This window comes from Haliotis asinina, chromosome 16, assembly GCF_037392515.1.
Source record: "Haliotis asinina isolate JCU_RB_2024 chromosome 16, JCU_Hal_asi_v2, whole genome shotgun sequence".
NCBI classification, from domain to species: domain Eukaryota; kingdom Metazoa; phylum Mollusca; class Gastropoda; order Lepetellida; family Haliotidae; genus Haliotis; species Haliotis asinina.
Window position 1 is genome coordinate 47,042,685 of NC_090295.1, and position 15,778 is coordinate 47,058,462.

The window sequence follows — 15,778 nt, forward strand, 5'->3', positions numbered from 1 at the left end:
ATAATATAGAAACAAATAAGCTGTTTCAAATTGTCAACTTCAGTTTGTTTCGAGAAATCAGACTCAGAAATGATGCTGACATACTCAAGTTCGTTGTAGCAAGATTTTCATCCCATGGCCATCGTAAGAATGGGAAGCATATCTTTATACACACTTGAAGTCATAAACCACAGGGCCTGAACACCTCACATGTTCTTCATAATAAAGGAATCTACAGTAAATATAGACAAATCCGAAGTATGGTTTTACATGGGTATGTTTATTTGCTAGAGATTACATGTCAAAGAATGTACGAAAATATCATGTCATTCCACATTGAATATCTGGAGATACAAATGTCTGAATCTAGCCCTCTAAAATATTGAGATGAGAAACAATGCTATGTGTGACGTAGACAGAAGGGCAACACGCGGCTGTGCTCGGCAGCCTTCAAGCTGTAAAAGTACCAGTGTTGGAGAAACAATGGGTGTGGAGGCGACATGCAAAACTGATGGTACTGAACATCAGAGGATATACACTAGTAATAAGGCTACAATTCAGATTACTTGTAGCTTTATTATAGGAAAGTAGCTGCATCATTTTCATGATTAAGAAAAGTAAAATAGCCTTACTGTCCACTTGCCTCGTTTCCAATAAATGGCAAACTGGTTTGGACAAATGGTTTGTGTTCAAATAGAATACAGTCACAGAAAACCAGACTGGATTAAAATGCAATTGATAAGAATTAAAAGTTCAGCTATGCACAACCAGAATTTCTCCTTAACCTCGTGCCTTTGATGTCCCGTACCACTGATACAAAATGTGAGTAGACTTTAAACGTCCAGAAATGATATTTACACATACTGACCCAGATCATCTGTTTGAGATGAGGACAATCTGATACATTTCTTTGATTTTTTTTTCTACAGATGCTGATATATTGCAACCACATCCTCTTTTATTTTTTAAACAATATTTTTTTTTTGTCATATTGGTCTTGAGAATTGATGGGAAGGATAGATTGTATTCCATGGGTTAAAAATATCTACACAAAGCTGAGGCTTGGATAAATATAATATGCATAAATTACTAATGGGGAATGACAGCAACAACACAAACAAGCATGAGTTATCTCCCCTTGGCGAACTGACTGACAATAAAAACTGTATCAGTTACAGTGATGTTGAGCTCATGTGCTTAAGAATATTGTAAAAATGATCCTAAATGAGAGAAATCACAAAAGCGACCATCAAGCCCGAAATTCTCCTTTGTGAGAGAATGTTTAAAGGGGGTACCCATTCTCAATTCTCTGAACATTCGACGAATTGTTTCACAGTCATCGCAAACAAATATCTTGCATAGGTACTAATGCTATTGTGTAACAACCAAATCAACAACAGGTCTGAGAAACTGGAGGCAACTTGGCCCCCGAATGAACTGAAAGTCCAGTCTGATACCACACAACAGATAGTTAACAAAACCTACCTGTAAAGGGCTCCTATATTTGATCAGAAACACACCAACCACCCCATTTATCAACCTACAAGGGGCAACGATTGCATCAGCAGAAACTGTAAGCAAACTATTTTGTTATTGAAACAATTTCAGTCCAAAGGATACAGTTCAAACATCTCTGCTTCACTCAACATAAGAAAAGGTTTTAACTATACTACACTCATGTACCCTTCAAAATAATGCCCCTGAACTGAAAAGATCTGATGACGAAGCAACCATATATACCACTTCAAATACTGAATGTAGTTTCTCATAATTATCTAGACGTATACCTACATTAACAGTTTAAGTGACATTACTGTTACGTCTATTGAGAGATTATTGTACGAAGAACAAGAAAGTGTTTTTTTTTTCATCTTTTCAAAATGTAAGAAGTGTTGATGAAATTAGCTTGAACATTTGACATCTCCCAAGTTTGGTCCTTGTGGTGGCAAAGGCCATGACGAAAGAAGGAAGCATCACAGAACTGACTAAATGAACTTGCAGATTTACCAAGCTGACAGAATTGGTGTCAAGTGCATAAGCTATAAAGAGGAAGCTCAGTATGTAACAAGGCATCACAAAGTGCTGTTGATTAACATGACAAAATGAGCATGACGAAATGTGATCCAGACATATCTGGGCATCTTGGTCTGTATCCATGGAAACCACGACCACCATGGCAACAACGGTCACCAGAGGCATGCAATACACATGACCATTTATTGATAAATCTAACTTACTTCATGGCTTACCTTGAGAAGAATACCTGATGCATTTTTTCTATATTTTTCACCAACACTTAGACAGTGACAGAAAGGTTTTACTGTTGGCAGAAACAACAGGTTCCTTTCATGTGAAAGCTGACTGCTCGAACTGTCTACATATTTACATATAGCCTTAAGCATCTGGTTTATACATGGACCCAGAGGGTCTATTTATGCATGTCTTTTTACACAACTTGCTTTGTTTGTACACAGAACTTACTAAGCATAAAATTCAACTGTACCTGTACATAAAGTAATGTTTTGTAAAATCCAAACACAGACTCAGAAATTTGAATTCTCCTGCCATCCAAGAAAAGTTGCTTGAGACAGCCCATGGTGTGAACTTTCACTTGTTTTTTTTTCTGAGAGATAAAAAGCAAGTTGTTATCAGAAAAAAACAGTTCTGGTTTTTTCAGACAGAATGTGAACATTTAACACAGTGTAGCCCAACCAATGACAATACCAGAAACCAGTAGAGCGCCCAATGGCTGCTTGCCAAGGGAGATAACCCTCTCCAAGACAGGCAGAATCTTGGCAGAGGGTTACCAGGTGCATATGCCACTGCTACACATGGTTGAGTCTTGCTATGTTTTTGCCCGATGGCTGAAGCAGGTAGCTGAAGCAATCTCACAGAATAACACACTTCTTCTTCTTGGGTGGCTCTGGGGGTTCCAGAGCTGCCAGGATTGCTTCATCGAATACATTCTTTAGGCCTTTCTGTAAACAAAGAAGGAAATTTGGCAAGAGTGAGTTGGCTTCAATGCTGATTTGATCAGTAATCCATGTATGCCACCATCAGCTTATGATGGAAGACAGCGCCAAAGAGATTCATTTGTTAAAGATGTTCAACAATTCGGCAAAACCCATGAGTACATGTTTGGAATTGACAGGCCTTGAACAATAATCAGAATAAACCAAGATTTGAACCCACAACTACAGAATTCTGGAATGACTGAGTGAATAAATTTTCATTCTTAGTTGATACAATCAAATCAAATTCTACATGTGAGCAGGACAGGATTAAGGCTGCTTCAAACAGTACCTCAACACAGTATGTCAGCCCGCTGTGAGTGGAATGGCTGAAGTAAATCTAGTCATACTACAAGTATGGTGCTGACAAGTTTTCAAGCTTGATCAGAGCAAAATATTCTGTTTGTGTGTTTACCTGTGTTAGTGCAGAGCATTCAACAAATTTCACAGCCTTCAGTTCCCTCGCCAGCTTGTCTCCCTGTTCTGCTGTTATTGGTTTCTGTTTGTTCTTGGCAAGTTTCTCTACAGTGGCTGCATCGTCTCTCAAATCTATCTGAGTTCCCACCAGGAGGAAAGGGGTTTTATTACAGTGGTGGACAATCTCGGGTACCCACTGAAACAAACAGACATGTATAATGAACATAAGTTGTATTAGATATAATTGTAAGCATGTTTAGTGGTTGCTGCCATAACTTCAATATTATACTATAATGGTGAGAGTAGGTGACTTAAAATAAAATCTAACGAAGCATTTAAGATGATTATGTTTTCTTAATTGTTTAATGCTGCACATGGCAATATTCATTCTATATGGCAGTTCCTGTTGAAGTTCAGATTAATGCTAGTGTTCTATTACCACCCAGTGAGATACGTCAAAGTTTAACATGGATACCCTACATGGACACAACATAATGAGTGCTAGCTCACCAGTCCTGGATTATTTTCCATATTACCAAGCTGAGGCATGTTTTAGCATATTGGGCCTTTTCAGGCACCCATGGATTCAGACTCTAGGACAAGCAAACCGAAGGACACCAGATCCCCCTATGAATTTTTGTACATGAAATATAACTTCATGGCAGTTTATCTTGGCTGAATTTTATCATTAGGAATTTGCACAGCATCCGTACAATGCAACCTCATATCTATACCAACTTGGACCCAGTGCATGTTAATATTGCTGTCTGAAGAACAAAGATTGCACCTGACTAACGGAATAATGCCAAGCGCAGCTGACTTGAGCCAGGTCTATGATGACAATATGGACAGTTACTGAATGAATGTTACTGTTCATATCAATTTTCTTTAACAATACACTGATCAGCAGGTGCAAACAGTTTTTGTCTGGTGCAACATGTCATTACCCATGATTGTAGGGGGTATAAGTAGGTTTCAACTCCTCCATTCAAGCTCTAGTCATTGAAGGAAAGCAATTAATGTTACTATGTAGACATGTCTCAAAATATTTGGTGTCCTTCAGTTTATTCTGCGACAGTGCATTACCAAGGATCCCCATAAAGCAACTATACATGTATTTGTTCATTATTGCCATAACAAGAAACAGTTAATTTAAATCATGTTGTAAATATAAATGCAACATCGTAACTTGAGAAGCACATATGGTTTGGATGCTTCATGAATACAAATTTGACCGATATACCAGAACTTATTTTGGAATAAGTATATTCTATGACACACTATCTCTACACTAACTCTACTGTCAAAGCTCCGAAATAGACATGGAGTAATGGTGGATGACAGATGTCATGATATAAAGCTGATAAGGTCACAGACTTGCCTTTTCTTTAACATTTTCAAATGAAGAAGGTGATACTACTGAGAAACAGACTAGGAACACATCAGTTTGTGGATAGCTGAGAGGGCGGAGACGATCGTAATCCTCTTGTCCGGCTGTGTCAAACAACCCTAGCGTGTAGGGCTCACCTCCAATCATCACAGTTACAGCATAATTGTCAAATACCTGAAATACAACATCATCCATTAATTGTTGTCACCTAAGGTGATTCTACAAGGATTTATTAGGAGTCCTGTATTCGAGGTAACCTTGGGACTCTCAATTTTCAGGGGTCATGGACGACAATATGGAAGTCAGAGACAAACATTATTGTCAATACCATGTTTTAATATTGTTGTAATTCAGTTATTCTTATTGTATTCTGTATCATGATCATCACACCGTTACAGTAATGCAATAGCAAATAACAGACTGAGCGATAACTTACTATATGATCAATTTTTTAAAAAAAGTATTGGACTTTTAATGTATCCCTGTGAACACGCTAATCAAATTCACTGCATTTAATTTATGCGTATAGGATGCAGGAACTTGTGTATAGTAAATCCCTCATTCTACAAGGCAAACCTCTAAGCAGGGCTCCAGATAAGGGCTGCATCAGCATATGTACTGATAAAATATATGCCCCATACGGTAGGAAATAGTTTAGACAACATAGCAGATGCACACCACAGCAACGGTGTATGGTTGTAAAATCATTAACGGATGTGTTTATCTGAAAATGTATTCTGTTATTGCTTACTGATCTGTTTACACAAGCGTAACAATGTTGAGGTGCATATATATGAAAGGAAATATAAGATTACTGATAGTCCATTAAATTCCATTCAGTATTCCAAATGTACTTTAAGGGTTTAAGTACTCCTATTGAAAAAATTATGAAAATTATCTGGAGCCCTCTCTAAGCGTTCAGTGCTTGAGCTCCTGGTCATATAATTGGTCAAACTGATTATCGATTACTGAGCTGAAAGGTGCTAAATACAAAGAATAGGTGAATACAGTGTATATTTGGAACAGAGTTGTTTTCAGCTAAAACAGCATTGCAACATTTTATTTTCAAAGAACTAAAAGCTATGAGTTGGAACAATACTGAATACACAGAAACACTGATGGGATAATTAAAGGTCACATATACTCTAATAGGGTACAAATACAAACTCACTTGCTGACATCGTAATAAATGATACCCCGCCATTAAAACTGCTCATTTCGATGTTTAATCATCTTAAATCGACCTTTTTGTCAACAGTGCACAATTCACAGTCGCAAACGAAATTTCAACCAATCAGAGCGGTGCATCTCCGTGGCATAATAGTGGGTATAGAAATGAGGGTCTTTGCAGAATTCATCTACATATCAGGGGGTAAATTACTTCGTTTACAGGTTTGTACAAACCTGAAATCGCAAAACCTGTTGTGAAAAATGAAAGCTATATGTTCTCACAATCTACTATGACTTAGTTTTGTCTCCTGCTTTGCCTAGTTTTCGAGTTACAACCCTTGTTTTCATAGACGATTTCTTGTGTCTGGATCGATCAAAGGATTAACCGATAACACGCTGATTGACTAATTAGTTTTATGCAGATTTAAATGGGGGATTTGTCAAAAGGTAGTGTTTATGTATGTACATTTACTAACCTATACTGAATACACTCTGTCCTGTCTGTGTCTATGTAAATACAACACCCTTCTTTCAAAGGATTAACCGCCAACACATTGATTGACTATTGGCTAACTAATTACTATTTTAAAAGAATGACACACATTATGCAATTAGTTGCCAGGTGTGCTATCTTGGGTGACCAATGAGACTATACAGCAACATGAAAAACTTGAAACGATACATTTCGTATATTCGATTGTTGAGAGACGCATAACTTGGGAAATCTGCAGATGATTTACATATCACTCGTTATTCCTCGAACAAGTTAAGAGCCTGACATTGCTCCTATAACTTTAATTTGTTTTAATTTTAATATTTGCATTTTCTGTTTATTAAGTTGTCGTAACTTTCATCAGAATCATTGTTTTCGTCGTGAAGTTGTAATGATACAGACGACATACACTAGGGAGTGTGTGCGAATTATGATTCATCTAGGCAAACTATAAAATGTCTAGATATTACATTCCTGTTATACGTTCGCAGATCGCTTTTTTCTGTTAAGTTTCAAAATCCATACAAGTATGATTATAAAGTAATTATGATCATGAGACCAAATATAAAAACGTATATTGACAAGTGTCTACATACTGGTGAGTGAAAGTTTACAGACCAAGTAAATTTAGCAAGTGTAGAAATTTACCGTGCAGTATTTTCACTTCGACCCCTACCTCACTTATGTTACGTTACAAGTTATGTCATGCAAACTCCTTTTGGCCATGATTCAAATACATATTTAACTACTCGTAGAAAGTAGCTTGTATTTTCTAACTTGATGAAAACAAACCATAATCACATTAACTCAAATGGACTTTAGTCCGTTACTTCACAATTTTCAAAAATGGCGGCGCCCTGTTTGAGAATGAATGCTATTTAAGTTTGTTTTCATAGTATTACAAAATCAAAATTACTTTCTACTGGTAGTAAAATATGTATTTTATTGACGGACATTAGGATTTTGCATGACATTTCTTATAACATAACAATTTAAGCACAAACTACGGGGTCCGGTGGAAATATGTGCACAGTGACACCATCACCCAACCCCAAGGAGCAACTGACGACAACACAACAATTCGGCATGTCTTTGGTGACGTCGAGACGTGCTACACATTTTCTCTACAATTAATTGGAAATCGTTCCTTCTATTACGTCACGTCCGGTTCTCTGGCAACAGTGTTACGTAATGGTGTCTGTGGTTGCGTTTGCGGGCGAGAGAAGCAGACGGCTTTTTAGCAACTTTTAAGCGCTTGGTATTAATTAACCACAAGGTGTTTTTTAAAAAAAATGGTGTTTCGTTTATGACTAACCAGAAGTCTTTCATATGCAGTGATAAAAAGAGTACCAAAAAATTGAGTTTAGTGGTCCTTTAAGGAATCAAGGTCACCATAGAAAAATATGTACTGCAGCATATTCACTCAGCAATATTCCAGCTATAAGGTGGCGGAAGACACAATCAATCCAGTGATCAACAGCATAAGCATCTATCTGTGATACTGGGAACTGAAGACGTGTCAACGAAGTCAGTGAGCCTGTCCACCTGATCCTGTTAAGTCTGTTTTTATGACAAACATGGGTTGCTGAAAATCAATTCTAACCCTGACACTTCACCGGTTTACCAGTCAGAAAGTTTTGCTTCTTCAAAGCACATGATCTTAATGTGTATGGTCACTAGAATGCGCGAGCATTTATAGTAACCAGTTTTCTAATAAAGCTATGGTAGCAAATAGGTCACAAACATTCATCCCCAATGAATGAAGATATGACATGCTGAAGAAGTTTATCATGAGACATCTTGTACACAGAATAATTTTGTATCGAACAAGTGTCGTAACTTTATCTGAATCCATTAAGAGTGTGACAACTCCAGAAAACCCATTATAAAGCCCTGGCCGTAAACTTTCAAAGCTCTCTTAGCGCTAAGATGGCCATTAGTTAATGTTAATGAATGGCACTTACGACTACCTTAGTGCTAAGAAAGCTTCGAATATCTAGGCCTTGTACTTACCGTTGGGACATATTCTGAAGGGAACTTGTTTGTGGTGTACGAGATAAGTAGGCATGTTTTACCCACAGCTCCATCACCAACAACCACACACTTTATCGTCTGCATTCTGCCTGTTGTTGGGACTCTCTACCAGCAGGTCTGAAATACACAATAAGAATATGTCTGATGGACTCTGACTTAAGATCACTGTTTTTTACGTTCACAGGATGCTTGTTACAGCAATGGCACAGCAACAACCTAATGTTGCACTAGCAACATGAAATGATGGACCTACAGAATAGCTAGCAACTTACTTGAACACATACAATAAATCACCACTGACAAATTTCTTGACATTCTAATACAGTCAATGAGTCATCACTCGCAATAACGTGTTTCGCCACACCGCAGATTTGGCTGAATTGTGGGGTAATCTGTGGCTCCAGTTAAAAAAAAGTTGAACTGCAATCACACCCTTCCACGAAACTGAAAATAGTTTATCAACTAACTAGTGAAATTCAGTGCGGATGGCAACTGTCAGAGTTTATCGTACATTTCCATTGTGTTTCTGGTGCTCAAAACATGCAGGGTTTTCTCAATAATAATCATACCAACATCGTAGTAGTAACTCATGAAATTGAAAGAAATGTTATCAGTCGAGTTACGGGTACTTACAATTTTGCTGTGATACTGCATGGTAAAACACAGTTATCTGAGGACGTATAGTGTCATAAACCACATATTCTTTGATTAAATTCAATCCCACCTTTATTCATTAACACCGCTGACAGAAACAACCAAGACACCGTGAGTGAATGGCATTACCTCATTCCATACGCGTACAACTTCCGCTTACCACATTCGTGAGGGTCTGTTTTTGTGCCAACTGTGATAGCACCAATTTCACATTAATCTTAGTAATAACAAACAGAATAGTCTTGTAATCCATGGACTCCAAGACACGCTTTTTTGTCTCATTGAATTTTTAACAATTAAATAGCCAACATTTTGTTTTTCACAATCAAAGTAGCAAGTCCCACTGGAAGCCAGTGGTGACTCATCAAACTATCTCCTATGTAAAATGTATCCAGACAGGTAACATTCTGTGTTCATTTTTATACTAAGTATGTTTCCAGAAAACATGCATTATATACTAATCCCATAGTGATGTATACTATATCTGTTACAATAAATGCTTAATATATAAAATATTCTGATAATGGAATACAAGTTGTTTGATGTAATATTATCGGATCGTTTTTACCTGAATCACCGGTATATTGGACCCAAACACATGTGCACAGCTGATCGCTATTTCTGGCAGTAGCATAACCGGAACAATAATTAATTTATCATGTCTAGTGATTTTTGATTGCAAGTTTCCAGTACATATATGTTTTCATGTTCAATGTTTGTTTATTTTCACCTTCAATGATACAAATTACAATATAGTTTTGACTGGGCACAATATACAAAATAGCAGTTGTGTTTTATGTCCATGGAAATTATGATTTTACTTGGCCTTTGTTCCACATCATGTAATAGGTACTATAACACGGGGGGTCATCCATGGACCCTAAGATCCACATTAAGGTGAGGGATGACGTTACATGTATTCATATCACCTAAATAATAGTAAATTGCATTAGGTTCGCAACTAAGGCAATATGCCTCAGTCATTGAAACAATTTTTCAACTCAACCTGACAGCCAGGCTGGTGGCCCATAAATGTTGCCTGCCCATCTTGAAAGTTGCCTGTCCACCTTTTTAACTTACTTTTTCGCAATAACTTACAAAAAAAGGCGCCATTTTGTAACAAGTACAAATGAGTAAGTAACGCTCTCTTTGATTGGTTCTTATTGAACCATGTGATTACAATCCAATCATAGCGTAGCTTACTAAGCCAACCAGTTTTAGTGTGCTGTTGCTATCGTCACTGGCTGAAGAGTTGTCCATGTATAATAATGGAATATACTCGTAGCTTTCATTCATCTTTCTTAAATCAAAATATGACATGATAATTAAAATGGAATGATCGTCCTGAAAGCAAACTGAAAAAAAGTCAACCTTAAAAATTTCAGCCAGACAATCGGGCTGGTGGAAAGAGTTTCAAGGCAGCCCCACTCAAAATTTACCGGCCATGGGCAGTTGGGCAAGCCTATTTCGATCACTGATATGCCTGTGTATTTCTGTTGTAAAAATGGTTTGTGATAAACAGAGCATGCATGAAATGTATACTATACAACACAACCTTCACATCATTCTCCAATGTTTTACCAAAAACATACACACAAAAATATGTTATCTTCTCGCCTATTTCTGTTATATTTTCAGGTATACATCATAAAAAGATATTTTGTCGATAATGTGTCTAAACGCCTATTTCTAGTTCATAACATGAGATAACACTTGGCAATACCTCTGTTGTCGAAGAGGCATGAATAGGTATATCTATATGAATAACATGTCTGAAGATTAACTTGATGTTGGGTATTCATGAATACATCTGATTACCATAATCCTGCTATGAGCATTGTCACAGTTGTAACAAGAGATTATATCTGATAAATATTTGTTTCTAATGACAAATATCAGGTGCTATACCATTATGAGACTGTTGGAACGAATGAAATTAAATTTCCTGAACATGGCATGGAATTTTCAACAGCATATATCTCAAAATAAAATTCTTGTATTTCAGTCTGGAAAAGAAGGAAATCCTTTGTGTCTGTCCATGAGAAAATACGCATTTATTTCCTTCTCAACAGACTACAGCACAAGTTCTGAGTTCCCATTTGCAACTTCCTTTATACATGTGTTATGGAGGAAAAGCACCGACCTCTAAATGTTGCTGCCACATCACAACACTGTGAAAATCATTCTGGACTAGGCAAACAAGTTCAACAGCACACCATTTTTATCTAAATCCCTAATCACTGGGCGAGTGAATTACTGATTACATACTTTTATCAATATTCTAGCAACAATGAGGTCGGGGAAGATAAGAAAGTGGCTTCACAAACTCTCCCCATGTTGGGAATCAAACCTGACAAGTGAATGCGCTTTAACAACTACCCCATCTCAGTGCAAACAATACAGGTGTTGGCATACATGGAAGTGAGATTCAAACAAGAGCACTTTGCAGGCATTTTGGAAAATAATCAGTATTTTCCAAAATTTTCAGTGAAATAAAACTTAACTTTTCAAAGCTATATGTTTACTTTCTTTCAGCTTAACAAACTTTGAAATTTGCTACTAAGCATGTCAAGAAAAATCCACATTTGGGATGAAGGATACATAAAGGATACTTAACGACCTTCCGTGTACAGTAAGACCATTTTTCAAAATAACAAAATGGTCTGACTCAAAGTCTTTCACAAGTTTAATAAAAGTGGTATTTTCCAGAAGCAGATTAGCATTCTTTTACTACTGTCCAACATAAATTGATAGAAACTGTGGAGAAAGTGCCTTCAGTGTGAGGACTCTTAGTTTTCCACAAGTCAAACAAGGTCTAGTACCAATGACAGTGGCTTCAGCACTGTGACGCATCATGGCGTCATATGTCGAGTGGTGTTACACTAAAGTATCTTCCACCGGCGAGTTATTAATTGTCATATTCTATATATCACAACGTGCACATCAAGAATGTTGTTTACCTGAAGTAGATAAACCAATAATGCATTTTCCAAAATTCAAAACAGCTCAGAAACATATAAAACTAAACTGTAAATCAACAATTACGTTACTTAGTATCTGCTACATTGAGGAAAACTAGTGAGGATCATACATAACTGCAGTTTGAGAATCTGAATGGATAATAATAATGTTAGATCTTAATTTTTCATTGGTTTGAACACTTTAGCAAATAATTTTTATTCAGTAAACGTGTTGCTACGAGTAATAAGGACATGCATTTGCCATTTACTGCTGTATTGAAACAACATATGTCATATTTGGGATTTCATTTTCTCAGCTGTATTGATAGTTTCAACAAACCAGTGTGTTAGAAATGCCTCAAATGAATAAGATATTTGTTGGAAATGGAAGCCCTTGCGTAAATCCATGGCATACAACCTAAGATATTGCCCATTGCAAATAACATTTACAACCACAATGCATGATACCTTAGTTGACCAAATGGGGGCCAACAATTGAACTAAGCGATGTAAGAATAGGTATTATAGTATTTCTTCAAAGAGACAAGTTAGTCATATAGGAGTGCTAAGAGCTGTGAGAGGAAGTACTTCCGCCGAGCACCAATGCTGTGATAAACTCAAAACACATTGCTCATAAGGAGGCTAAAACAGAAAACGTGCCACATACAATAATTACATATCACCTGACGCTGTACAATATGTACACAATGCAACGCACACATCTCTCTGATCTTACAAATCGGCCGGTTTAATGGGAGGGAATGTTATTTGACATGCAGAGGGTCCGCCATTTTGGTAAGTTTCAGACACTCGACCCACTCCCGGTGTGATAACGCACGATTGAAGAACCTATTTCACCACACATGAACCTTTTGTTGTTTTTGTCACGATGAAGGTAGCACATCCATGAGTTAAAACAAGTAACTCGTATTCATAACTTACGCTATTTAGCCGGGCGTAACTGTCAAATGGAAGCTATATTCATCAATCTAGACGGAAGAGATGACAGTGCCTTACTGCGCATGTGTACCGGAAATGTGATGTCATTCTATTTTTAGACGATCCCTCGTACGATTGGATTACTGAATTTAACTGGAAATAAACGCAATAGATAAATATCGCGGCGATCATTTTGCTACCTAGCAATTGATATACTATGCTATTGTCACGTTTCTCTCCCTTTCCAAACATTCAATCCGATATAAACTTCTTTCAATGCGCATAAATGACTTCTTTAAATGATTTTCCTGAACATGTATTTAGTGGAGAATGAAAGTGTTTACAAGATAAAGACAGAAAATGTATCTGTAGTGTCCTACACATTGCGAAAGACTTCCGTATTCTATTTGCTCATGAATTCATCACCAGGAAATGTTAATTTTCTACACCCTAGCGGCGAAGTGTCAGATACTTGACGAGCATTTAGAAGAGCTAGAGGGTAAAATAACAACGTATTTAAGGGCATGGATTTACAGCTTACATGTATTTATTGTGCACAACACGACGTGACGGGGCTACCTCTTGCAACTTCATCGGCTGAATGCCATAGAAAAAAATAACAACCTTGCTAAATCTTTATCATTACTTAAGCAACACTCGATTATTATTAATTGAATACACTGGCTTTGGCTATCTGGCATAATACGTCTTGTGGGCGAAATTGTTTCCCAGTCCGGGTAGCTATGAAAGTTAACAGCCCGCTAAATAACCCCCTAGTCCGAAATTTGAATGTAGACACGGGTTTCATCTTTACGCTGCTAACATGATGAAGTATGAAGATTTGTATCAGGACATGATCTTCCCTGATTTAAAAGCGTGTTATAACTTAACAAGTCAGTGATATGTTCACAAAATGTGACCCCATGAAAATTCACTAGCCAGTCGGAAACCTGTGGAAGTTTATTGACCGGCTTGGATTGTCTAGCCACGGTCTAGCGGGCCAGGGGATAATATACATATTGTATACATGTATCGTGAACTATTTGTCTCGTTTAGTCGGTAACCGATCTTTGCATACTTGTTAGTATATCTGTTACGAGTCGCGACCTTCGGTTGTCTGAAATTAAAAGCTTGCCCCATGATTCATAATTTTGTCATCAAATTACGATTTTGCCAAACCTTGGATAACTCGAAGTATCTACGTGTAGACCACACGAACACTGCAGGCGTAAGAGGACACAAGAATGGCGTGTGTCTATGCTTTGTCCTCAGGCTATCCCACTCGTACAGGCTATTTCGTCAGATTGATTTTGACCCTTCATGTTCTAAATGGGTAGAAAAACGCGCATAAATCAAATCATCATCATCATCATCATCATCATCATCATCGTCATCATCATCATCATCGTCACCACCATCGTCGTCGTCAAACGATGGCCGTAAAATTATATTCTGCTAGCCATTGCTCGATCTGCCTTCATACAATGTGATTAAACCGTTCGCTCGTCACGTGGAAGGCCAAAATTCGATTCTGCAGAAGATACAACACGACTGTGTGTTTCTGGTGGCTCCTGACACAGTATTAGCATGTTAGCGTAAGAGCTGCATACACCTGGCTCGCTCACTCCCACCATTCAGTCGACCGCGCCTCTCACTCATTTGCAGTAAATTCGACCAGTGCTGCCACTAACAGTTTTTGTATAACTCACAAAATGACAACATCGTTCACAAGTCATGGATTTGTAGCCAATGACGTTAGTTAAAGAAAGGGCTTCATATCTCCATCGGAATGGATGGGTTCTGTGACGGCAGAACGACTCGTGGTAAACGGCGGTGTGATAGACAGGTGGTCACGCCGAAGAGTGAGTGAGTGAGTGAGTGAGTTTAGTTTTACCTCGCACTTAGCAATATTCCAGCTATATGGCGACGGTCTGTAAATAATCGAGTCTGGAACAGACAATCCAGTGATCAACAACATGAGCATCGATCTGCGCAATGGGGAACCGATGACATGTGTCAACCAAGTCAGCTAGTCTGACCACCCGATACCGTTACTCGCCTCTTACGACAAGCATAGTCACCTTTTATGGCAAGCATGGGTTGCTGAAGGCCTATTCTACCCCGGGACCTTCACGGGTCTCACTCCGAAGACATGGGTGTACTGTGTGAAGTCAATTTTGGGTGTGCCCCGCCGTGATACTGCTGGAATAGTGTCAAAAGCGGCGTAAAACACTACTCACTGATAATGCAGTGACACTGTGTTTCCATGGCCTAACTTAAATGCGTAATTTGTTGATAGCCAAAATAATACAGAACATATAACTGGACTGAAATTATAAACGACAAAAAAAAAATCGAAAACAATTTTTAACTCAGGAAAAAACAAATTCATGCGTTTGAACCGCAGACGCGAAGATCTTTACGATGATATATTATGATTAGGTTTCACATTTCAAACTTTTAAAGTTCATTCTTCAATTACAATTCCAGTGAATCACTATGAAAAAGACCCTTGAAAATGCTATGGAGCTGGTGTTCAGCAACCCAGTTTGTTCTAAGACGCAGTTCAAGGGTTGTCTGGCTTGCTGACTTGACTGAAACACGTGGATCAAGGCTCGTGATGTAAATCACGAGATTGTCAGGTCCAATTCTTCACAAACCGCATTCATGCTGGACTGCTGCACTATGTAGTGGGGCGTTAAAGCCTCATAAATGCATACATGAAAATAAA

General features: G+C 37.8%; 1 protein-coding gene across 1 annotated transcript; it reads right to left on the minus strand.

Moving 5' to 3' along the window:
- Positions 1-240: 240 nt before the first annotated feature.
- On the minus strand, positions 241-13,153 carry LOC137268813 (cdc42 homolog). The gene is made up of 5 exons (XM_067803377.1): positions 13,051-13,153; positions 8,474-8,611; positions 4,789-4,971; positions 3,406-3,603; positions 241-2,957 (listed from the first exon to the last, which is right to left on the minus strand). Exons 2-5 carry the CDS (start codon positions 8,576-8,578, stop codon positions 2,868-2,870), a joined length of 576 nt encoding a protein of 191 aa, XP_067659478.1. The 5' UTR covers positions 8,579-8,611; positions 13,051-13,153; the 3' UTR covers positions 241-2,867.
- Positions 13,154-15,778: the final 2,625 nt, after the last annotated feature.